This window comes from Symphalangus syndactylus, chromosome 13 (genome assembly GCF_028878055.3).
Source record: "Symphalangus syndactylus isolate Jambi chromosome 13, NHGRI_mSymSyn1-v2.1_pri, whole genome shotgun sequence".
Taxonomy (NCBI): domain Eukaryota; kingdom Metazoa; phylum Chordata; class Mammalia; order Primates; family Hylobatidae; genus Symphalangus; species Symphalangus syndactylus.
This window is the reverse complement of record NC_072435.2, coordinates 25,502,709-25,527,946: the sequence shown is the minus strand read 5'-3', so window position 1 is coordinate 25,527,946 and position 25,238 is coordinate 25,502,709. Positions and strand designations below refer to the sequence as shown.

The following is a 25,238-nucleotide window of genomic DNA, read 5'->3' as shown; positions in this document are numbered from 1 at the left end:
CCAGGCTGGTCTTGAACTCCTGACCTCAGATGATCTGCCCGTCTTGGCCTCCCAAATTACTGGGATTACAGGCTTGAGTCACCGCACCCGGCCATTTTCTTGTGTTCAGTAGATTGAAGGATTCAGCATGTTAGATTGACTGGTCTCAAACTTCTGACCTCAAGTGATCTACCCACCTCTGCCTCGCAAAGTGCTGGGATTAGAGGTGTGAGCCACCGTGGCCAGCCAGTCTAAGCTGTTTCTAACAGGACAGTGAAGTGATGGAGGCAGGAAAAGGAGCATGTCATTGACATCACTGAAGGCTGACAACTCTTATTACACAAAGGCAGTTTACAGCCTTTAACATAAAAGTTGCAATGTGTGAAGCCATCTAATAGCACTAACTTGTTTAAAATCCTGGAGGCATCCAGGAGCGGTGGCTCACACTTGTAATCCCAACACTTTGGAAGACCACGGGGGGTGGATCACCTGAGGTCGGGTGTTCGACAGCAGTCTGACGTTGAAAAATCCTGTCTCTACTTCAAATACAAAATTAGCTGGGCATGTTAGCACATGCCTGTAATCCCAGCTACTTAGGAGCCTCAGGCAGGAGGATCGCTTGAACCCTGGGGGGAGTGGAGGTTGCGGTGAGCTCAGATTGCACCATTACAGTCCAGCCTGGGCAACAAGAGTGAAACTCTGTCTCCAAAAAAAAAAAAAAAAAATCTGGTGGCAAATTAACATTATTTCTCAAATCACTTCTCAAATAAGTACAGCAGGCCCACAGTATTCATGTACATGACCCCAATTTGCACATACAGTAAGGAAGGGACCAACTTGATCCTGGGCCTAAAGGGTCCCACGACATGTTTTTAAGCACAATAGTCCACCAAGAAAGTACAGAAAACAACAAGTCACAAAAAATGCAAGGAGAACAGAATGAAATATTACAAGGGTGATACAAGGGCTGAGCTGTGCTGCTGACACTGAATGCTAAAGCCCTCCCTCATGGATCATGAGCTGAGTCATCGTGCCCTGCACGCATGGATTTGGGCAGCTTCCTATAATTGTGTCCAGTGGATGAATTAGGTCTTGACTTACTCAGTGAGAGTAGTGTTGGAGGGGAGGGGGTCACAGGGAAATTGGGGTGTTCACTCTTACAAAGTCAATAGGCTGGTATTTGCATCCAGATCAATGTATTATGTGAGGCAAGGCCAGGAAAGGAAGGGCAAGGGTGGAGGGCAGGAAGTAATGGGCATGTACGAGTGAACTTTGTGCATGCACGTCTGTGGGAATATAATTCCACTAGGATAGACCAAATCTTGAGCTTGGAGGAAAGCGGAACTAATTTAGCAAATGCTAAAATATTGACCCAAGGTTAACTATGCAAATTACAATATGGGCAAGGGACAAGAATGAAAGAGATCCAAAAAAGCAGCAGTGTGGTGGCCTGAGGTGAAAGCAGTTTTACATCTCTTAAATTAAATGGCCTCTGATTTCTAGTTTCAAGCATATACTCAACAATATACCTTGTATAGATTCCAGAATTTTATACACACACACAAAAAATGAGTGAAGTCCATGAGGAGTAAGGCAATGAAGGACACCATGGATGTGAAGAAGGATCCCCTGGCTGAGTAGGAAGAGATGGGTCTGTGAAAACAGAGACAGGCTGAGTGCAGTGGCTCATGCCTGTAATAACAATAATAATAATAATGAGAGGTTTTTTTCTTTTTTTGAGATGGAGTGTCACTCTATTGCCCAGGCTGGAGTGTAGTGGTGTGATCTCAGCTCACTGCAACCCCTGCCACCCAGGTTCAAGCAATTCTCTTGCCTCAGCCTCCCGAGTAGCTGGGATAACAGGCCCTGCCACCGGGCCTGGCTAAATTTTCTATTTATTTATGTATTTATTGAGACAGAGTCTTCCTCTCTCACCCAGGCTGGAGTGCAATGGTGCGATCTTGGCTCACTGTAACCTTCACCTCCTGGTTTCACACCATTCTCCTGCCTCAGCCTCCCGAGTAGCTGCGACTACAGATGCCCGCCACCATGTCTGGCTAATTTTTTTTTGTATTTCATTAGAGATGGGGTTTCACCATGTTAGCCAGGATGGTCTTGATATTCTGACCTTGTGATCCACCCACCTCAGCCTCCCAAAGTGCTGGGATTACGGGCGTAAGCCACAGCGCCCATCCTAAATTTTGTATTTTTAGTAGAGACAGGGTTTCACCATTTTGGTCAGGCTGGTCTTGAACTCCTGAGCACCTGCCTCAGCCTCCCAAAGTGCTGGGATTACATGCATCAGCCACCATGCCCGGCCCCTTCTTACTATTAACTCATTACTGTGATAGTTGACAACAATGAAAAATACTTAAAATAGCTGGGCGCGGTGGCTTACGCCTGTAATCCCAGCACTTTGGGAGGCCGAGGCTGGCGGATCACGAGATCAGGAGATCGAGACCATCCTGGCTAACACGGTGAAACCCCGTCTCTACTAAAAATACAAAAAATTAGGCAGGAATGGTGGCAGGTGCCTGTAGTCCCAGCTACTCTGGCGGCTGAAGCAGGAGAATGGCATGAACCTGGAGGCGGAGCTTGCAGTGAGCCAAGATCGGGCCACTGCACTCCAGCCTGGGCGACAGAGCAAGGCTGCGTCTCAGAAAAAAAAAAAAGAAAAATACTTAAAATAATTACAATTATTATAAAAAATAAAACGTATGGCAAATGTCGTGTTTTCTACATAAACCATAGGCTTATCCATCCATGTATTCATGCACACACATCACATCATGCTGTTACATGTGTGGTGGTGCGCACCTCTAATCCCAGCTACTCGAGAGGCTCAGGTGAAAGAGTCACTGTAATCCAGCAGACGGAGGCTACAGTGAGCCAAAATCTCACTACTGTACTCCAGCCTGAGCGACAGAGGGAGACTCAATTAAAAAAAAATAAAATACAATCAATGATGTGATAAAGCATCCTATACCACTGATGTGTATCTTCACTTCCCATTCCATTCCAAGTCCCTGAAAATGCAGAGTCTAGCTGGGCACGGTGGTTCAGGTCTGTAATCCCAGCACTTTGGGAGGCTGAAGTGAAAAAACACAAGGTCAGGAGTTCCCGACCAGCCTGACCAATATGGTGAAATCCCATCTCTACTAAGAATACAAAAAAATTAACCAGGCATGGTGGCACATGCCTGTAATCCCAGCTACTCAGGAGGCTGAGGCAGGAGAATTGCTTGAACCCAGGAGGCGGATGTTGCAGTCAGCTGACAGCCTGTCACTGCACTCCAACTTAGGCAACAGAGCGAGACTCCATCTCAAATAAATAACTAAATAAATTAGCCGCATGTGGTGACACATGCCTATCATTCAAGCTCTTTGGGAAGCTAAAGTGGGGATTACTTGAGCCCAGGAGTTTCAGGCTGCTGTAAACTCTAAATTGTGCCTTTGTACTCCACAACTAAGCCACAGAGCGACATTTTCTCCCTCTCCCTCTCCAACATGGTGAAACCCCATCTCTACCAAAAATACAAAAAATTAGTCAGGCATCATGGCACACATCTGTGGTCCCAGCTACTTGGGAGGCTGATGCAATAAGATCACTTGAGCCTGGGACACAGAGGTTACAGTGATCCAAGACTATACCACTGCATTCCACCCTAAGTGACAGAGTGACACTCCACTTCGGAAAAAAAAATTCCAAAAACATCTTGTATATTCCTGAGCAAAAGAAACTTCTTTCGAGGTCTACAGTTCTGATGGCATCAATCCCAAACATGTAATTACTCACTCCCAGAAAATCACGGAAATATGTTCAAAATGTACACATTGTGAACACATAGCTGCAGGTGTTTAAAACACTGAAAAATTGTGAACACATAGCTCTAAGTGTTTAAAACACTGAAAAAGAGGCAGCTATAGAAATGAGATCTGAGCAAATGCTTTTCTCATGAACACAAGGACTCTGCTAAACCAAGGTTCAAAGTCAATCCAGCCCATCCTTCAACATCTGCAGAGAATATTATGGACCAGAGGGATTTAAATTAATTACGTTACAAAAAGAGGACGCAACATGTCATCACTTCATCATCACATCCAATCAACTCACTGCTCATCTCCACCCAGGGTCCCCCTTTGTCTTCATTACTGTTTCCCTCCCTCATTCTGTACACAGCTCTCACTCTCACCTTCTCTGAAATTAGAATGAGCCAGGTGTGGTAGCACATGCCTGTCATCCTGGCTCCTTGAGAGGCTAATGTGGGTATCACTTGAGCCCACGAATTTGAGGCTGCTGTAAACTAGAATTGTTCCATTGCACTCCAGAATGGGCCCCAGAGTGACACTTTCTTAAAAAAGAAAGTTTGGAGTCAGAGACATATTGACTCACTACTGTAGCTTCAAATCCATTACAAAATCAGACACAAAATATCTCCCATAGTTTGTTTCCTTTTTCAGAATTCACCAGATACCAGTGTACATTAACGTACTGAAGGGGGACTGCCCCTCCATGCCTGTGGGTATTCCTGACAAGGTGGAGATAAGAGACTGAGAAAAGAAACAAGACACAGGGACAAAGTATAGAGGGAGAAAAGTGGGTCCAGGGGAGCGGCGCTCAGCAAGTGAGGACCTGCACCGGCGTCGAACTCTGAGTTCCCGCAGTATTTATTTATTTATTATTTATTTATTTATTTATTTTTTGAGACAGAGTTTTGCTCTGTCACTCAGGCTGGAGTGCAGTGGCATGGTTGTGGCTCACTGAAACCTCCGCCTCCCAGGTTTACACCATATCCTGCCTCAGCCTCCCAAGTAGCTGGAACTACAGGCGCCCCACTGGGCCCGGCTAATTTTTTCTATTTTTAGTAGAGACGGGGCTTCACCGCGTTAACCAGGATGGTCTCAATCTCCTGACCTCGTGATCCGCCTGCCTCGGCCTCCCAAATTGCTGAGATTACAGGGGTGAGCCACGGCGCCGGCCTCCCTCAGTATTTATTGATCACTATCTCTACTATCTTGGTGAGGGGAATGTGGTAGGACTATAGGGTGATGGTGGGGATAGGGTCAGCAGGAAAACACGTGAGCAAAGGACTCTGTGTCATAAATAAGTTTAAGGAAACGTGCTGTGCCTGGATGTGCACATAGGCCAGATTTATGTTTGAATTTACACAAACATCTCGGTGCAGTAAAGACCAGTATTGCTGCCAGCGTATCCCACCTCCAGCCATAGGGCGGTTTTCTCCTATCTCAGTAAATAGAATGTACAATCGGGTTTTACACCAAGACATTCCATTCCCAGGGATGAGCAGGAGACAAATGCCTTCCTCTTATCTCAACTGCAAAGAGGCCTTCCTCCTTCACTAGTCCTCCTCAGCAAAGACCCTTTACAGGTGTTGGTTGAGGGACTGTAAGGTCTTTCCTTTCCCATGACGCCATATCTCAGGCTGTCTCAGTGGGGGGAAACCTGGACAATACCCAGGCTTTCTTGGGCAGAGGTCCCTGTGGCTTTTTGCCGTGCATTTGTGTCCCTGGTTAATGGAGAATGGCAATGCCTTTCACAAAGCATACTACCTGCAAGAACTTTTTTAACAAGGCACAACCTGCACAGCCCAAGATCCATTAAACCTTGAGTCAATACAGCACATGTTTCTGTGAGCACAGGGTTGGGGCTAAGGTTATAGATTAACAGCATCTCAAAGCAGAAGAATTTTTCTTAGTACAGATCAAAATGGAGTTTCTTATGTCTTCCTTTATCTACATAGACACAGTAACAATCTGGTCTCTCTTTCTTTCCCCCACAATGTATGACTTTCATATACAGTGTCTCTGATCTGGTCCACAAAGAGCTAAACGTGCATCCAGATATGGCCCCTGAACAATCCCTGCTGCCCAACATCACTGACACCATGGAGCCCACACCCCATCTCCATCCATGTCTGGTGTGAGCCCTTCCCAGGACCATGCCCAGTGGAGCCTCTTCCCAAGCTCATGTCACTAGGTTATAGGAGATGGAATTTAAGTAAAGATGACAAGGACTGAGAAAAGGCAGGGGTGAGTGCCAGCAAAAGTGTGAGGCAGGATGCTTCAGACTCACAGAAGACTGGCTACTACAATACCTGGCATTTCAGAAAGCAAAGAGACAGAAGAATCCACCGAGGAATATCACTTCACCTGAGGAAGAGCCAGCCCTGGCTCCTTTTCTTTGCTCTTCTTGGTGTCTTCCTCACATACCAAAAGTCTTTGGAAATCAGTCCTGTATGTGAAAAAAATCAAAGCTTTAATGTTTAGAAATCACTCTCTCCTTTTCTGTGGCAAAACACACACACAGGGGAGATCTCACCCAAGAGAAAGACAGTCCTCTGCTGCCCACTGCACCAGAGATTATGCGGAGATAAGAACGTCCCACAGGAAGACCTACAAGGGTAATTTTGACCTGTTTTCAGATCTTGCTCTCCTCCTGGAAAAGTCCACACACACGCTGCAGCAGGGCACAGACCTTCAGGGCACAGATCTGGCCCTAACCCAACCCCATGCAGAGCACAGCATCCTCACCTCCCTGTGGATCACAGGCTGATCTCAGCTCTCAACATAGAGGAAACTCCCTTGTTTTCCAATGCTGGAGACAGATGAGAATCACCAGCGCCATAGTAAATATTACTGAGGGTGGGTTTAAATCTATGATAATAGCAATCTCTGATAAAACAGCATAAAAGATGTATTTGCAAAATGCCCGAGAACCCTAATGTGAAGTCAGGGTTGAGCTCTACTCAGTGGGTGCCAGCCCAGCACAGCCCCACCTTCCGGCTCTGCTCTCCACCTGGGGACTTGTTCCCACCAGGATCCAGTGAACAGCAAAGGAGCAAAAAGAATCACACAGAACAGGCAACATGGACCAGAGGTGGGGGTGAAGGTGGGGCTGTCATGTCAAATGGGAGACTGTGGGTGATCACAAAAGTTTCCATAGAAAAAAGTGATGTCAGAACAAAGACTTAGCGAAGAAACGCTACTTGTCACTTTCAGCTGAGGGGACAGAGTCCTAGGCAGAGGGACAGCCCAGGTGAAGGCCCTGCGATAGGAGCAACCTCAGTCCCAGAAAAACGAAAGAGGCCTGCGTGGCTGGAGCAGAGGCAGTGAGGAGGACACAGGCAGGAGATGAGGTCAGAGGGGTCCCGGGAGCCCAGATCTGTAGGGTTGAGGTCTTGAAACATTTTTCCCCCACACCTCAAAATAATTTTGGAAATGATGTATTTTCTCAGTCCTTTTATGTAAACATGCAAATTTCTCTTTACATTATAAATGACAACACTTACAAATAATGTAATTTATCTCCCTTACTTAAAATACATGCTGTCAAGCTTGGCTAACCTTCCAGTAATACACTGTCACCCTCACCTGAGACATGTAGGACTGTAAGGGAATGTGTTTGGGGGTTTAGGAAGTCACTTATGGACACGTGAAGGTGGAGATGCCTGCTTGATGTCCCAGCAGAGAGCTGAGGAGACAACTGGACACAGGATTGTAGAGCTCCGGGGAGAGGCCTGCAGGGGACATGGGTAGGTGGGTTAAAGATGAGATAAGGAAAACAGTGGGTGTGGACAGAGACAAGAAAATGTTCAAGACGATTTGAGTCTCATCCCGTTTTTCCATTCTGGTATTTGTGATTTTTACATTTTTGGAGGACAGGAATCCATTTAAAATTCAAATTACACCTGAGCATTACCCTCTCCTACAGGAAAAGCCACACACTATTTGGCAAAGTATTTCAGAGCTCAGTGAAACTCCGTCTCTACCAAAAGTACAAAAAATTAGCCAGGCGTGGTGGTGTGCATCTGTGGTCTCAGCCATGTGAGGGGCTGACAGTGTGGATCTTTGGCCCTGGGAGGCAGAGGTTGCAGTGAGTCAAGGTCGTGTCACTGCACTCAAGCATGGGTGACCGAGTGGCACTCTGTCTCAAAAAAAGAAAAAAAAAATTCCAGGACAATTTTATATACCTGAGCAAATGAAATGTCTCTTTCAACGTCTAAGGTTCTGATGGCATGAATCCCAAACATGTAATTATTTTCCCAGAAAAATCATAGTAATATCTTCAAAATAAACACAACTGTGAACCCCTAGCTATAGGTGTTTAAAACACTGAAAGAGAGGCAGTGGTAGAAATGAGATCCAAGCAAATGTTTTCTTCTTGAACACATGGGCTCTGCTGGAACAAGGTTCCAAGTCAACCCTGTCCATCCTTGAACATCTGCAAAGAATATTATGGATCAGAGGAACTTGAGGGGAATGTTTATTTAGCAGCTCACAGCTCACCATTGAATCAGATGACATAAAGAAAGAAGATGGAATAATAGGCTACTTCAACTAAATTTTGATGTTAGCGTAAAGTTCCTTGATATCTTCATCAAGTACACATCAAAACAACCTAAAATCATTTATCAGGTACCAGAAAATGTTTCCAATGTATGATACAGACTAGAAAGCATGCAGTCCTCAATGTAAACTAAACACAATAAATTTCAGAGAAAAAATTTTAAAATGGTTAAAAAATATATCTAATGAAATGTGGGGTCATAGAACATTTTGAACACATATCATAGTTGGAAAACAATGATGTGACCTCGTAAGATTATACCAAAGCTTTTATGAGAAGCAGTTTTTTATATTATTTTAATTTTATTTTAGAGACGGAGTCTCGCTCTTGCCCAGCGGAGTGCAGTTGCAGGATCTCAGCTCACCGCAACCTCCGCCTCCCAAATTCAAGCCATGCTTCTGCCTCAGCCTCCTGAGTAGCTGGGATTACAGGCACTCACCACCACACCAAGCTAATTTCTATATTTTAGTCAAAACGAGGATTCACCGTGTTAGCCAGGCTGTTCTCAAATACTTGATCTCAGGTGATCTGCCCACCTTGGCCTCCCAAAGTGCTGGGATTACAGGCATGAGCCACAGCACCTGGTCTATTTTTTTTTTTAATTAAGAAACACTTTGGTCATGGTGGCTCATGGCTATAATCCCAGCACCTTGGGAGGCCAATACAGCTGGATCACTTGAGCCCTGGAATACAAGACCAGCTTAGGCAACATGGTGAAAGCCCATCTATACAAGGAACACAAAAATTCACCCGGTGCGGTGGCACCCGGCTCTGGTCCTAGCGACTTTGGAGGCTGAGGTGGGAGGCTCCCTTGAACCCAGGAGATTGAAACTTCAGTGAGCGCTGATCCTGTCACTGCTCTCACGCCTGGGCAACAGAATGAGACCCATCTTTAATAGAAATGAAGAGAAAGGAAACACATGCATCCTGGGTCTGGGGACAGGGGGAGTCTAAGGCCAATTAACACAAACCTCAGGAGGTCCTGATGACGTGTGCCCATGGTGTTGAGGCTGCAGTTTGGTTTCACACATTTTACAGGCACATGAGACAGCAATCAGTACATATATACATTGGTCTGTTCTGGAAGGCTGGAATAACTGGAATTGGGGACCTTCTGGGTCACAGGTAGATAACAAATAATAACATTCTTTGAGTCTTTGATCAGCCTTTCGCTAAATACACAATTTATATGTGAGGGGGGAGGAGGAATAAGTCACTTATGCCTTAGGCTGGCTCAGTGACCCTACATTTTTACATAAACAATAGGGCAGGGGAAGCAATCAGATAGACATTTGACTCAGGTGTGCAGAGGGATGGGTTCTGTCCCACACCTGTGAAGATAAGCGCTCAGTTTACATCGCCAGGGTGAAATTCAACAGAACTATTTTAGGGTGGAGATCTTGAGGCTCCCAGTTTGGGAGGGGCATATGTAGCTTTTTAAAAAATCTTTGTAGCTATCTTGTTTAGGAATAAAATGGAAGGCAGGTTTGTCTGGTGCAGTGCCCAGATTGACTTTTCTCTTTGGCTTAGTAATTTTTATTCTCCTTTCACAAGCTTGTGGCAGCCATAATGCTTTGATACACTGATACTGTTTTATATAGATTTCTCCACAACAGTGAAGTCCAAGGGTCTGTCATGAACCAGGTTAGAGAAGATGAGAAAATTTTCAGAAGACTCCATCTCAAAAAAACAAAACAGCCGGGCGCGGTGGCTCACGCTTGTAATCCCAGCACTTTGGGAGGCCGACGCGGGCGGATCACGAGGTCAGGAGATCAAGACCACGGTGAAACCCCATCTCTACTAAAAGTACAAAAAATTAGCCGGGCGTGGTGGCGGGTGCCTGTAGTCCCAGCTACTCGGAGAGGCTGAGGCAGGAGAATGGCGCGAACCCGGGAAGCAGAGCTTGCAGTGAGCCGAGATTGCGCCACTGCACTCCAGCCTGGGCGACAGAGCGAGACTCCGTCTCAAAAAAAAAAACAAAAAAAACAAAAACAGAATGTAAAATACTCTACAGAATTAAGTCATTTGACTTTTTTAAATGAAAAGCCTTACATATTTATTACTGAACCAAGCCAACAAAGGTGTTCATAACAGATCCAGAGAGAAAAAATACATTCTCAATAAAACATGTCCAACTCTCCAGATAGTGGTGACATTTTCAGCTTGATATGGTAACGTGACTGAATCTTCAGACAGCATGAATTATGTGTGCCATCTCATGTGCAATTCCTTATAGACCCAGCTTGGCTCTTCTCCAATGTCTTCTTTGACAATTGTACCTATAAAACTGATGTGGATGGTCTGCCTGCCACTCTGTGCATCACTTTCCTTTTTTTTTTTTTTTTTTTGAGACAGAGTCTCGCTCTGTCACCCAGGCTGGAGTGCAGTAGCATGATCTCTGCTCATTGCAAGCTCCACCTCCTGGGTTCACGCCATTCTCCTGCCTCAGCCTCCTGAGTAGCTGGGACTGCTGGTGCCCACAACCACGCCCGGCTAATTTTTTGTATTTTTAGTAGAGACGGGGTTTCACCGTGTTAGCCAGGATGGTCTCGATCTCCTGACCTAGTGATGCTCCTGCCTCGGCCTCCCAAAGTGCTGGGATTACAGACGTGAGCCACTGTGCCTGTCCTGTCCATCACTTTCAACATTGTCTTGTCTCAACTTAAAATTAGTTTTCCATTTATAAACTGGTGATTTCTTTTGGGCATAGTCCCTATAACCTTTTCATAAAGCATCAATGATTTCATTATTCCTCTACCCAAACTTTACCAAATTCATTTTTTGATACATTGTCTGTCTCTGTCACCCATGCTGGAGTACAGTGGCAGGATCATGGCTCCCTACAGCCTCAAACTCCCAGGCTTAAGCCATCCTCCCACTGCAGTCTCCACAGAAGCTGAACCAGCAGGCATGTGCCACCATGCCCAGCTAATTTATGTATTTTTTGTAGAAAAGGTGGTTTCACCATTCTGCCCAGGCTTGTCTTGAGTACTGGGGCTCACGTGACCCACCTATCTCGGCCTCTCAAAGTGCTGGGATTACAGGCCTGAGCCACTGCATCTGGTCTCACCGCAAATTTGATGTTTCTTCTTGTTTCAATTTTAGCAGAATTTACATTGCTTTGATTGAGTCTCTTTTCAAACTCATGTCTTACCCATCTGAGTGCCTCAAACCAGACCCTGTTCAGACATGTTATAACAGATTTGTACCACTTTATCTTGGTGCAAAAAATGTAACATCATGCGCAATTTTCTCATAATATGTATTTTTCCATGAACTTCCTGAAGACCCCTTGTACTAGCGAACTGTATTCAAGAGGTTATAAAAAGGATTGTTGATATGCAAGTGCCACTTATTTCTGGGATGCAAAATGGTTCAACACAGTCAAGCAAATCAATGTGATATACCACTTGACAGAATTGAAGATGAAAACCACATCATCTCAATACATGGAGAAAAAACATTTCACAAAATTCAACATCCAGTCATCATGGAAATCCTAAACAAAATAGAAAGAGAAGGAAATTTACCTCAACAATACAAAGGCCATCCATGAAATGACCACAGTAGAAATAATCAATCAGGGAAAATGGAATGCTTTTCCTGTAGGATCTCATATGATACAAGAATGCTCTCACCCTTTCTATTCAATCAATACTGGCTGTCCTAGCCAGAACAATGAAATAGCAAAAGAAATCAAACTCATCTAAATCAGAAAGAAAGAAGTAAAATTCTATTTGTTTGTAGATGACATGATCTTCTGTGTAGAAAATCACAGTCAACCAAAATGCAACTGGAACTAATAAACATACGCAGTGGATTTGCAGAATAGAGTAACAGCACCAAAAATTAGTTGAATTTCCATACATTAACAATAAACAATTTAAAAAGAAAATTAAAAAAACACTTTCATTTGCTAAAGAACTTAAAGTAAGAAATACTTAGGAATAAACGTAAAAAGGTGAGAAGTTTCTACCTTCAAATCTACAAACATTGACCAAAATGATTAAAAACATGTACAAATAAGATACAAGCCATATTGAATGGAATAATATTGCTAAATGATTATATAACCGAATGTGATGCAGATTCAAAACAATACCCAGAGAAATTTCTATAACTTTTTGTTAAAGAAACCAAAAACAGGCCAGGCATGGTGGCTCACACCTGTAATCTCAGCACTTTGGCAGGTGGAGGCAGGTGGATCATAAGGTCAGAAGATCGAGACCATCTTAGCTAACATGGTGAAACCCAGTCTCTACTAAAAATACAAAACATTACCCAGGCATGGTGGCACACACCTGTAGTCCCAGCTACTCGGGAGACTGAGGCAGGAGAATCGAATGAACCTGGGAGGTGAAGGTTGCAGTGAACCGAGATCACATCACTGCACTCCAACGTGGGTGACAGAGCAAGATTCCATCTTAAAAAAATAAATAAATAAAAGAACATACAGGCTGCGAAAAGTGGCTCCCGTCTGTTGGCCAGGCTGGTCTAAAATTCATGACCTCAAGTGACCTACCTGTCTTGGCCTCTCAAAGTGCTGGGATTACAGGTGTGAGACACCATGCCCGGCCCAATCCTCTTAACATAAACAGTTTAATGTCAATTAATGCTTGAAATCAATGTTAAGTCAACTCAAACTCAGGTCAATGCTGATTTGACTCTAATGTCAATTAATGCTTGATGGTTTGCTATACTCATTGCATTTGAAACAACTGTCTCCAAAAGGAATTTTCTGATGTTCTGCAAGGAGTGACCTCAGACTGAAGACCTTGCCACACTGATGACATCTGTAAGATTTCTGTCCTGTATGGATTCTCTGATGCCTAATAAGGTGTGAAGGTGAATTAAAGGCTTTGCCACAATCATCACACTTGTGAGGTTTCTCTCCTGTATGAATCCTCCTATGTCTTTCAAGGTGTGATTTGCGAATGTAAACTTTGTCACATTCCTCACATTCATAAAGTTTCTCTCCAGTATGAAGTTTTTGATGACAGGCAAGGTATGCTTTTGTACTAAAAACCTTGCCACATTCATTACATGTGTAAGGTCTCTCTCCAGTATGAACTCTCTGATGTTCTGCAAGGCGTGAATCACTCCGGAAAGCCTTGTCACAAACCTTACATTTGTATGGTTTCTCTCCAGTATGAATCCTCCTATGTCTTTCAAGGTGTGATTTGCGACTGAAAACTTTGTCGCATTCTTCACATCTGTAAGGCTTCTCTCCAGTGTGAACTCTACGATGTCCTGCAAGAGTTGCTCGTTGCTTAAAAACCTTGCCACATTCATTACACTTATAAGGTTTCTCTGCAGTATGAACTGCCTTATGAATTATGAGGACTGAATTTCGGGCGAAGGTCTTGCCACACTCATTACATTTGTAAGGTTTCTCTCCAGTATGCAGTCTATGATGGTATACAAGGTGTGATGTCTGACTAAAGGTCTTACCACACTCATTACACTTGTAAGGTTTCTCTCCAGTATGACTTCTATGATGACATGCAAGGGTTGCTTTCTGATCAAAAACCTTGCCACATTCATTACATGTGTAATGTTTGTCTCCCCTGTGAATTCTAGTATGTTGTGCCAGGTGTGAATCATGCTTAAAAGCCTTGTCACAAACCTTACATTTGTATGGTTTCTCCCCAGTATGAATTATCCTATGTATTTCAAGATGTGATTTGCAACTGAAAACTTTCTCACATTCTTCACATTTGTAAGGTTTCTCTTCAGTGTGAATTCTCCTATGTCTTCGCAGATGCAAATGAAATCTTGATCCAAGCTGATCTTTAATAGGCTTGTTTCCAGCATGCCTTTGATCACCTCGGTCTGTACTACCAGTCAACTTTTTTATTTCTGTCATGGGTGCTTCATGGTCATTTGTTTCATCTTCTTGCCACTGAAACACAAAGTCATAAATGTCTTTCTCAATTTCCTGGGAGCAAAATGCTCCAATGTGATAACTTGCTTGTGTTTGCAATGTCCCTGTGTGGAACACTTCTGTATTGCCTTGCCCTGTTGATGACAATGTAGTCATCATGCATTTGGAAGAGGTATCTACAAAATATAAACACCAATAGGTTTCCAATTAAGTACAGATGGTATAAAATACTGAAATGTGTAAATATCACACACACAAAAAAATACTTGTTTTAAACTTCCCAAACATGAGCTTCAAAGTTCAGGAACACAAAATGAGTAAGATCCTTTAATAAATAAAGGCCGATTACATATACTTCAAATCATTTTTACAGAAGCCTATTTCCAATATCATGACAAAACACTGACAGGGTACAAACACACATAAGCCTAAAGTAAGGAGTATTTTTCCACTTTAATCCTAAGGGGTATCACACAGTGCAAAAAATATATCACTGTCACATCAAGGAAGAGAAAAATATGTATTCTTCATATATACAGTATATTTAGCATATACAAATAAATGCTAAAAAACCAGACAATGTGCTATATTGGTAAATAATCACAACAAGCTCTTGTAAGGATAACCAAAATCAATGGAAATTCTGTATTATTAAACAATCATAGCACTGAGAAGATAAGATTACAAAAATTAGCCAGGTGTGATGGCCCACCCTGTCGTCCCAGCTACTAGGGAGGCTTGGGCATAAGAACTGATTTAAGCCAAGATGCAAAGTTTGCAGTGAGCCCACATTGCTCCACTGCACTCCAGCCTAGGTGACAAAGTGAGACTCCACCTCAGAAAACAAAAAAAGGCAGGGGGTGGTGGCTCGCGCCTGTAATCCCAGTACTTTGGGAGGCTGAGGCAGGAGCATCACCTCAAGTTAGGAGTTCGACCAGCCTGGCCAACATGGCAAAGCCCCATCTCTACTAAAAATATAAAATGTAGCCGGGCATGGTCATGGGCGGCTGTAATCCCAGCTAGTTGAAAGGATGAGGCAGGAAAATCACTTGAACTCAGGAGGCAAAGATTGTGGTGAGCTGAGATCACACCATTGCACTCCACCTTGGGCAACAGAGTGAGACTCCATCTCAAAAAAAAAAGAAAATGTTAATACCATATTTTTCTGAATAACTGTTACAAAATTACCTATATCCATGTGGAATAGGTACGTTGTGACTTTTTTAAAAAAAATTTTTTGTATTTTTATTTTTTTGAGATGGAGTCTCACTGTGTCACCCAGGCTGGAGTGAAATGGCATAATCTTGGTTCACTGCAACCTCCGCCTCCTGGGTTCAAGCGAGTCTCTTGCCTCAGCTTCCTGAGCACCTGGGATTACAGGCACACGCCACTATGCCCAGCTAATTTTTATGCGGTTTCAGCATGTTGGCCACGCTAGTCTCGAACTCCCGTGAACTCCTGTGATCTCGAACTCATGTGATCCACACGTCTCAGCCTCCCAAAGTCCTGGGATTACAGGCATGAGCCACTGTGCCCAGCGGCAGTTTGTGACATTAACGAAGGGAGTGTGTCAGTTATATTGAATACCACATACCGAACACTCATAAAAGGAAGAAAATAATAAGTCAATTTATACTGCCTGCAGAATTCTAAACAATTCCCTCTTAAGAAAAAAGTCATAACTTGTAGTTACCACCAGTACACAACATAAGAACTGAAATACATGTTAACATCACTACCTTCTGAAGTATGAGGTGAAGAAAATACACAGAATTATGAGGAATAAGAATTGACTAATGGCTGGCCATGGTGGCACATACCTGTAATCCCAGCACTTTGGTAGGCTGAGTCAGGTGGATCATGAGGTCAGGAGTTCGAGACCAGCCTGGAACAAATGGTGAAACCCCATCTCTACTAAAAATACAAAAAAATTTAGCTGGGCATGGTGGCAGGTGCGTGTAATCCCAGCTACTTGGGAGTCTGAGGCAGGAATCATTTGAACCTGGAAGGCTGAGGGTGCAGTGAGCCAAGATAGTGCACTCTAGCCTGGGCAGCAAGATGAGATTCCATCTCAAAAAAATAAAATAAGATAAATAACTACTTCTCGAATAAGCTTTGGTAGATGTGGTATTCTCTAATAGGATGTTCCTGCAGATGCAGACCTTGAGAGAATTTAGTCGTGGGTGTTGACTCCTCATGAATAGGACTAGTGCATTTATAGAGACATTAAAGAGCTCACTGCCTGTTCCTCTTTCCACCATATTAGGACATGGCAGGAAGATGGCTGGGCTAAACCATGAAGAAGGCTCTCACCAGGAATCAATTTGGCTGGCACCTTGCTCTTGGATTTCCCACTTTCCAAATTCATGAGAAATAAATTTCTGTGTCTTAAGTTTCCCAGTGTAAGCTACTTCCTTTTTTGTTTGTTTTTCAGATCGAGTCATGCTCTGTCACCCAGGCTGGAGTGTAGTGGCAGGATTCTCCTACCTCAAGTGATTCTCCCTCCTCAGCCCAGAGTCTCACTCTGTTGCCCATGCAGTGGCATGATCTCAGCTCCCAGCAACCTCCACCTCATGGGTTCAAGTGATTCTCCTGCTTCAGCCTCCCAAGTAGCTGGGAGTATAGGCGCATGTCACCATGCACAGCTGGTTTTTGCAGTTTTAGTAGAGATGGGGTTTTACCATATTGGCCAGGCTTGTCTTGAACTCCTGACCTCAAGTGATCAACCTGTCTCAGCCTCCCAAAGTGCTGGGATTTTAGGTGTGAGCCACTGTGCCTGGCCCATTTTTGCCATTTAGTACATTCCAGGTTTCACCATGTTGGCTAGACTGTTTTCAAACTCCTGACCTCAAGCAATCTACCCACTTTGGTCTTTGAAAGTGCTAGGATTAGAGGCGTCAGCCACTGTGGCCAGTCAGTCTAAGCTATTTCTAACAGTGAAATGACAGAGACAGGAACAGGAGCATCTCATCATCAACATCACCGCAGGCTGACCAATCTTATTAAACAAAGGATGTTTAGGGACTCTACTATAAATCTTGCAATACCTTTTTTTTTTTTTTTTTTGAGACGGAGTCTCGCTCTTTCACCCAGGCTGGAGTGCAGTGGCGTGATCTCGGCTCACTGCAGGCTCCACTCCCCAGGGTTCACGCCATTCTCCTGCCTCAGCCTCCCGCGTAGCTGGGACTACAGGCGCCCGCCACCTTGCCCGGCTAATTTTTTGTATTTTTAGTAGAGATGGGGTTTCGCTGCGTTAGCCAGGATGGTCTCGATCTCCTGACCTCGTGATCTGCCCACCTCGGCCTCCCAAACTGCTGGGATTGCAGGCGTGAGCCACCGTGCCCGGCCTAAAAATCTTGCAATACTTGAAGCCATCTAATAGCACTAACATGTTTTAAAAACCTTGAGACATGTAGGGTGTGGTAATCCCAGCATTTTGGGAGGGTGAGGTGGGAGATTCATGAGGTCAGGAGATCAAGACCATCCCAGCTAACAAGGTAAAATCCTGTCTCTGCTAAAAAAAAAAAATACAAAAAATTAGCCTGGCATGTTGGCACTTGCCTGTAGTCTCAGCTACTTGGGAGGCGGAGGCAGGAGAATCACTTGAACTTGGGAAGTGGAGGTTGCAGTGACACAAGATCACACCGCTGCACTTTAGCCTGGGTGACAGACTGAGACTCTGTCTCAAAGACAAAATAAATAAATGACAGAAGGCTAAAGAGTAACTCCAACCCACAAACATATATAAAGCTCTCCAGTAAAGGTAAATAAAAAAACTGGTAGGCCGGGTGTGGTGGTTCACGCCCATAATCCCAGCACTTTGGGAGGGCGAGCCAGGCAGATCACCTGGGGTCAAGAGTTTGAGACCGGCCGGGCGCGGTGGCTCACGTCTGTAATCCCAACACTTTGGGAGGCCCAGGCAGGCGGATCATGAGGTCAGGAGATCGAGACCATCCTGGCTAACACAGTGAAACCTCGTCTCTACTAAAAATACAAAAAATTAGCCGGGCGAGGTGGCGGGCGCCTGTAGTCCCAACTACTCAGGAGGCTGAGGCAGGAGAATGGCGTGAACCCTGGGGGGCGGAGCCTGCAGTGAGCCGAGATCATGCCATTGCACTCCAGCCTGGGCGACAGCAAGACTCTGTCTCAAAAAAAAAAAAAAAAAAAAAAAAGAGTTCGAGACCAGCCTGGACAACAAGGAGAAAACCCTGTCTCTACCAAAAATACAAAATTAGGCCAGGCATGGTGGCTCACGCCTATAATCCCAGCACTTTGGGAGGCTGAGGTGGGTGGATCACAAGGTGAGGAGATAAAGACCATCCTGATCAGGAGATCTAGACAATCCTGGCTAACACAATGAAACCCCGTGTCTACTAAAAATACAAAAAACTAGCCAGGCATGGTGGCTGGCACCTGTAGTCCCAGCTACTCAGGAGGCTGAGGCAGGAGAACTGCTTGACCCTGGGAGGCGGAGGTTGCAGTGAGCTGAGATTGCACCATTGCACTCCAGCCTGGGAAACAAGAGTGAAACTCTGTCTCAAAAATAAATAAATAAATAAATAAAACAATAAAAATACAAAATTAGCTGGGTGTGGTGGTGCATGCCTGTAATCCCAGCTACTCGAGAGGCTGAGGCAGGAGAATTGGTTGAACCCGGGAGGCAGAGGTTGTGGTGCCGAGATTGCAGCATTGCACTTCAGCCTGGGTGACAAGACCAAAACTCTGTCTCATAAATACATAAATTAATTAATTAATAAAAGGACAGATACAGAAACTCGCATATGTATACCTTTTCTTCATAACTAAACATTTTTCATATTATTAAAAATGAAAAGGTATGAAAAAACACTGTACATATATGTTAACAGAAATGCAACATACACAAAAATAACTCTGACAAAAATAAAAAAATTTCTACTGGAGAAGAAGTAGTTTTTGCAGGTTATGGAATTTTTTTATTTTTATTTTTATTTTTGACATGGAGCCTTGCTCTGTCTCCCAGGCTGGAGTGCAATGGTGCGATCTTGGCTCACTGCAACCTCCACCTCCCAGGTTCAAGTGACTCTCCTTCCTGAGCCTCCTGAGTAGCTGGGATTACAGCTGCCCGCCACTGTGCCTGGCTAATTTTTGTAAATTTAGTAGAGACGAAGTTTTGCCATGCTACCCAGGCTGGTTCTGAACTCCTGACCTCGGGCGATCTGCCCACCTCGGCATCCCATTACTGGAATAACAGGTGTCAGCCACTGCACATGGCCAGGTTATGGAAATTTTAAGCTTCATTATTGTGCTATAAGTTTAAGATGTTTAACATACCTGCAACAATAACCTGTCCCCATATATCAATACAACACACTTCACTTCTGCATACTGAAAGGAATGGACACTAACGTGGTTGTTATAGTCACACTGGAATCATGTTTAAACCACTTATGTTTACTAAGAACTAAAAGACAAAACTATTTAAAATAATAACAATGGTTGGGCATGGCAGCTCGCGCCTGTAATCCCAGCATTTTGGGAAGCTGAAGCAGGTGAAGCACTTGAGATAAGGAGTTTGAGACCAGCCTGACCAACACGGTGAAATCCCAGCTCTACTAAAAACACAAAGTGAGCTGGGCATGGTGGTGAGCGCCTGCAGTCCCAGCTTCCAAGAAAGGTGGGGCACAAAAATCCTTTGAGCCCGACGGGCAGAGGCTGCAGTTAGCCAAGATCGTTCCACTGCATTGTAGCCTGGATGAAAGAGACTGTTGAAAGAAAAAGAAAAAGAAAGCAAAGCAAAGCAAAGCAAAGCAAAGCAAAGCAAAGCAAGCAAGCAAGCAAGCAAGCAAGAAAGAAAGAAAGAAAGAAAGAAAGAAGAAAAGAAGGAAGGAAAGAGAAAGAAAGGAAGGAAGGAGTGGCTCCAGTGGCGCAATCGGTTAGCGCGCGGTACTTATAAGACAGGAAGGAAGGAAGGGAGGGAGGGAGGGAGGGAAGGAGGAAGGAAGGAAGGAAGGGAAAAGAAAAGAAAAAAAAGAAAAGAAAAGAAATAAATAAGGAAAGAGCAGAGGGATAAGTGAGGGCAAAGAAAGATGTCCCTTCAGAGATCTCACGATTGAAACTTTTCTTTTGCCACAGAATTCTCCCACTTGCAGAGAGTTTCCCCATACACTATTTGAAGGTGGAGCTTCCACTCTGCACATCTGAGCTCTTACCTGCGTTTACACCTGTAATACATTCCCACCCATTTGGATTTTTTGTTATTTTCACTTCACTCTCCACAGTCCAGGGCTCTTTCCCTTGCTCCAACATGGAGACAGCAGGTCAGAAAGAGACTCCTGCTTATAAAAAGAAAGGACCATGAAGTGCTGGAGCTTTTCTAGAGTCCCAGCCCTATGTTTCTGTAGGAAAGAAGACATTACAGATGGATCTAGGAAAATATTTCACTAATTCCTCCACTGACTGCCTCCTTCTGAATGCGTGGGGAGCACTGTAACATGTAATATGTGGACATCGAGCTCTCTTCCAAGAACTACAGAATCGAAAGCACAGGAGAAGCAAACAGGGAACTGGATATGTTTAAAGTCTGCCATAAGGTTTTGTTTTTGTTTTTTTGAGACAGAGTCTTGCTCTGTTGTCTGGGCTGGAGTACAGCACTGTGTTCTCGGCTCACTGCAACCTTGGCCTCCTGGGTTCAAGTGATTCTCTTTCCTCAGCCTTTCTAGGAGCTGGGATTACAGGCGTGCACCACGACGTCCGGCTAATTTTTGTATTTTTAGTAGAGACGGAGTTTCGCCATGTTGGCCAGGCTGGTCTCGAACTCCTGACCTGAAGTGATCCACACAGCTCAGCCTCCCAAGGTGCTGGGATGACAGGCGTGAGCCACCATGCCCAGCTTGCCATAAGGTTTTATGCCTACTTTAGTTCTGGAACCCACATTGAGGTATCATGAAGAACGCAGAACATCTAAACAAAGGGAACAGTGAAAGTCCAGATGCTACATCATGAAGCTTTTCATTTCAAAATCAATACAGCTTCCATTTTAGTCAAGCAAGGATGCAGCTTCCAAGAGAAACAAGAGAAAATACAAAGATCCACAAGGGCACATCCCCAGGGGGGAAGTTATCCTCACCCAGGGAGACCAGGTTCCTATAATTCTCCAACATCACGTCCCTGTATAGAGTCCTCTGAGCAGGGTCCAGGCATTTCCACTCCTCCTGAGAGAATTCTATGGCCACATCCCTGAATGTCAATAGACCCTGAAATGAAAACACATTTTAACCAAATGGTTATGGGAGGAGTTCCTATCTTTACAGAAAATAAGAGGAGAGGGGAAAGCATGGATTTAATTGTAGTGACTGTTCTGACAAATCCAAGTAAGAGATTTTTCACCACATGATGTCTTCCCAGTGGTGTTTGATTATAGTTTTTGAGAAGGCAATAACATTCTCTCAGTATGAATTTCTTATGCTTGTAAACAATACAAGAAATAAATAAAAAATCAATGCAGAGTTCCTGTTACAGAGATGCTTGAAACTCTTATGGACACACCAAGCGACATTCAGTATCTAGATGCTACAGAGCATGAGTGATGTCTTCAAAGATGACAACATCCACAGTAAGAGATCAGCTGGGCGCAGTGACATATGCCTGTAATCCCAGCTATGTGGGAGGCTGAGGCAGGAGAATGGCTTGATCCTGGGAGGCATAGGTTGCCACGGTCCCAGATTGCATCACTGTACTCCAGCCTGGGCAACAGAAACTCCATCTCAAAAAAGAAAAAAAAAAATTAGCCAAGTGTGGTGGCAGGCACCTGTGGTCCCAACTACTTGGAAGGCTGAGGTGGGAGGATGGCTCGACCCTGAGGGTGGAGGTTTCAGTGAGCTACGATCATGCCGGGGCGCTCCAGCCCAGGCAACAAAGCGAGACCCTGTCTCTAAATAAAATAAAATACATGAAAGTAAAATTACACAAAGCACAAAAATCCATTTTGTAAATGTTCACAAAATAGCAAAACCTACACAGACTCAAAAAAAACTAGATGTGAATACAAAGGGTTGCTATTTGTCCCAGATTTTCAAAATATAAAAGATTTTCAAAATATATACGTGTGTGTACATATGTATGTATGTATAAATGTGTGTGTATGTGTGTGGGGATGTGTATGCATATACATATATAGGTTTTAAAAATATAAAAAGTAGGCCGGACACAGTGGCTCACGCCTGTAATCCCAGCACTTTGGGAGGCCGAGGCGGGTGGATCAGGAGGTCAGGAGATTGAGACCATCCTGGCTAACACAGTGAAACCCTGTCTCTACTAAAAATACAAAAAATTAGCCGGGCGAGGTGGCGGGCGCCTGTAGTCCCAGCTACTCGGGAGGCTGAGGCAGGAGAATGGCGTGAACCCCGGGGGGCAGAGCCTGCAGTGAGCCGAGATCGCGCCATTGCACTCCAGCCTGGGCGACAGCGAGACTCTGTCTCAAAAAAAATATAAAATAAAAATAAAAAAAATAATAAAAAAATAAAAAGTAGCAAGTTTTGCCGGGCGCAGTGGCTCACGTCTGTAATCCCAACACTTTGGGAGGCCGAGATGGGTGGATCACGAGGTCAGCAGTTTGAGACCAGCCTGGCCAACATGGTGAAACCACATCTTTACTAAAAATACAAAAATTAGCTGGACGTGGTGTCACACACATGGAGTCCCAGCTACTGGGGAAGCTGAGGCAGGAGAATTACTTGAACCTGGGAGGCGGAGGTTGCAGTGAGCTGAGAAATCACCATTGCACACCAGCCTGGTGACAGAGTGAGACTCCGTCTCAAAAAGAAAGAAAAAAAAAGTAGCAAGTTTTGTTTAACTGAAGAGGAATCTCATCTTGTTGGAAAAGGATAATTTGGCAGCTGGTGGTGGGTGGAATCTCATCAGATCTAGGGAAACAGGAAATGCCCCATCCTAGATGAAGCAATTACCCTTTTAACTGCCTGGCCTGGAGGACAGAGAATGGCTTGAACCCGGGAGGCAGAGGGCACAGTAAGCCAAGATCATGCCACTGTACTCCAGCTCAGGTGACAGAGCAAGACTCCATTTCAGAAAAAATAATAATAATAGTAATAGGTGGAATAAGAATATGGCTGTAACCTCTAAGATCAAAAAGAAGTACCGCTGCCATATTTGAGAAAAATTGTAACCATTGTTACCACAAACACCTGTTTCACAAGCCTCTTCACAGGAACACCACAGTCTCCATGAGCTTAATGTGCTAAGAATGGTTTAATGAATCTCCTGCTATTATTTAGGTTGATTTCGTATTCTTAAAATAATGATAGGATCATTCTTGTATCATTCATATCTATGTATGAACTTTCCATTCTAATTAGTAAGATTTTTTGAGTCAGAAACACAGTAACTCACTCAATTACCTAAAAATGTACTATAATGTCAGGCAGGAAAGATTTCCTATTATTGGTCTCCTTTTCTAGAATTTACCACGTACTTTGTGCACATTAATACGTGACTTCCATTGGCAACTGCTGTAATCCTGGTCCACAGAGAGCTGACAGTGCATCCAGATGTGGCCCCTGAACAATTCCTGCTGCCCAACAGCACTGACACCATGGGACCCTCACCCCGTCTCCATCCATGTCTGGGTGTGAGCCCTTTCCAGGACCATGCCCAGTGCAGCCTCTTCCCAATTTCAAGTCACTTGGTCACAAGAGATAAAATCTAAGTGAGATGAGAGGGACTGAGGGAAGGCACGGGTGATTGCGAGCAAACCTGTCAGGCAGGATGCTTCAGACTCAGAGAAGATTCCCAACTCTGGGCCCCAGCATTTCTGAAAGGAAGGAGACAGAACAATCCCCCGAGAATATCATCTCACCTGAGGAAGAGCCATCCCTGACTCCTTTGCTTTCCTCTTCCACTTCCGGGTTTCTTCCTCATGTACCAAGAGTCTTTAGAAGTCAATCCTGAATGTTAGAAATATGTTGTTTATCGCTCAGAATCAACACACCCCCTCCCCATAACACAACGACACATACAAAGGAGAACTTAGCCTCGGAAATATGGTCCCCTCTGCTGCCCACTGCCCCGGGACGACAAACTCCTACAAGAAAACTCCCACTCCCCTACTGGAGGAGTCCACACACAAGCTGCAGCAGTGGGAAGCTGGGCTGGGATAAGCTCCCTTTCACGGCACAGACTCAGACCTAACCAAACCCCACACAAAGGCTGGGTGCGGTGGCTCATGCCTGTCACCCCAGCACTCTAGGAGGCCGAGGTGGGTAGATTTTTTGAGCTCAGGAGTTTGTGACTAGCCTAGGCAACATAGTGAAACCCCATCTCTACAAAAATACAAAAAGTTAGGAAGGTATAGTGGTGCACGTCTGTGTGTCTGTGGTCCCAGCTACTTAGGAAGCTGAGGTGAGAGGATCACTTGTGCTCAGGAGTTCGAGACCAGCCTGTCCAACATGGTGAAATCCTGTCTCTACTAAAAATACAAAAATTGGATCAGGCATGGTGGTTCATGCCTGTAATACTAGCACTCTGGAAGGCCGAGGTGGGCAGATTACTTGAGGTCAGGAGTTCTAGACCAACCTGGCCAACATGGTGAAACCCTGTCTCTTACTAAAAATACAAAAAGTAGCTGGGCTTTGTGGGCATCTGTAATCCCAGCTACTCAGGATGCTGAGGTTGGAGGATCGCTTGAACCTGGGAGGTGGAGTTTGCAATGGGCCAAGATCGTGCCACTACACTCCAGCCTGGGTGACAGAGTAAGACTTAAAAATAAAATAAAATAAAATAAAATAAAATAAAATAAAATAAAAATACTAATACAAAAATTAGCCAGGTGTGGTGACAGGTGGCACGCACCTGTATCTCAGCTACTTGGGAGGCTGATGCACAAGAATCACTTGAACCCAGGAGACAAAGGTTGCAGTGAGCCAAGATCATGAGACTGCACTCACAGCCTGAAGGACAGAGTGAGACTCTGTTTGAGGAAGAGAAAAAAAAGCGTTTCTGATGTGATAGAGAT

At 44.4% G+C, this 25,238-nt stretch overlaps 1 protein-coding gene and 1 long non-coding RNA gene across 6 annotated transcripts; one reads left to right on the top strand and one right to left on the bottom strand.

Moving 5' to 3' along the window:
• Positions 1-7,024: 7,024 nt before the first annotated feature.
• On the top strand, positions 7,025-16,627 carry LOC134732266 (uncharacterized). The gene is made up of 2 exons (XR_010115249.1): positions 7,025-7,135; positions 16,497-16,627. It is a non-coding gene; the product is annotated as an uncharacterized lncRNA (long non-coding RNA).
• Positions 11,593-24,171, bottom strand: LOC129460700 (zinc finger protein 320). Of its 5 annotated transcripts, none has more exons than XM_063615641.1 (4): positions 24,084-24,171; positions 21,313-21,465; positions 18,644-18,762; positions 14,142-14,406 (listed from the first exon to the last, which is right to left on the bottom strand). In XM_063615641.1, the coding sequence occupies exons 1-4, from the start codon at positions 24,096-24,098 to the stop codon at positions 14,277-14,279; spliced, it is 417 nt and encodes a 138-aa protein (XP_063471711.1). In that variant the 5' UTR covers positions 24,099-24,171; the 3' UTR covers positions 14,142-14,276. The 5 variants fall into 5 exon arrangements, with proteins under 5 accessions (XP_055094930.1, XP_063471711.1, XP_063471712.1 ...); XM_063615642.1 differs by having other exon boundaries at positions 14,142-14,364; XM_063615644.1 differs by lacking the exon at positions 14,142-14,406 and adding an exon at positions 20,886-20,894 and having other exon boundaries at positions 18,406-19,350.
• Between the last annotated feature and the right edge of the window lie 1,067 nt (positions 24,172-25,238).

What these genes read in the sequence shown, in the direction of transcription:
- LOC129460700 (XM_055238955.2), bottom strand. An exon ending in TAGGAACCTGGTCTCCCTGG is followed by an intron (nt 14,407 to 21,338) that starts GTGAGGATAACT and finishes TATATTTTGTAG; the next exon opens with ATACCTCTTCCAAATGCATG.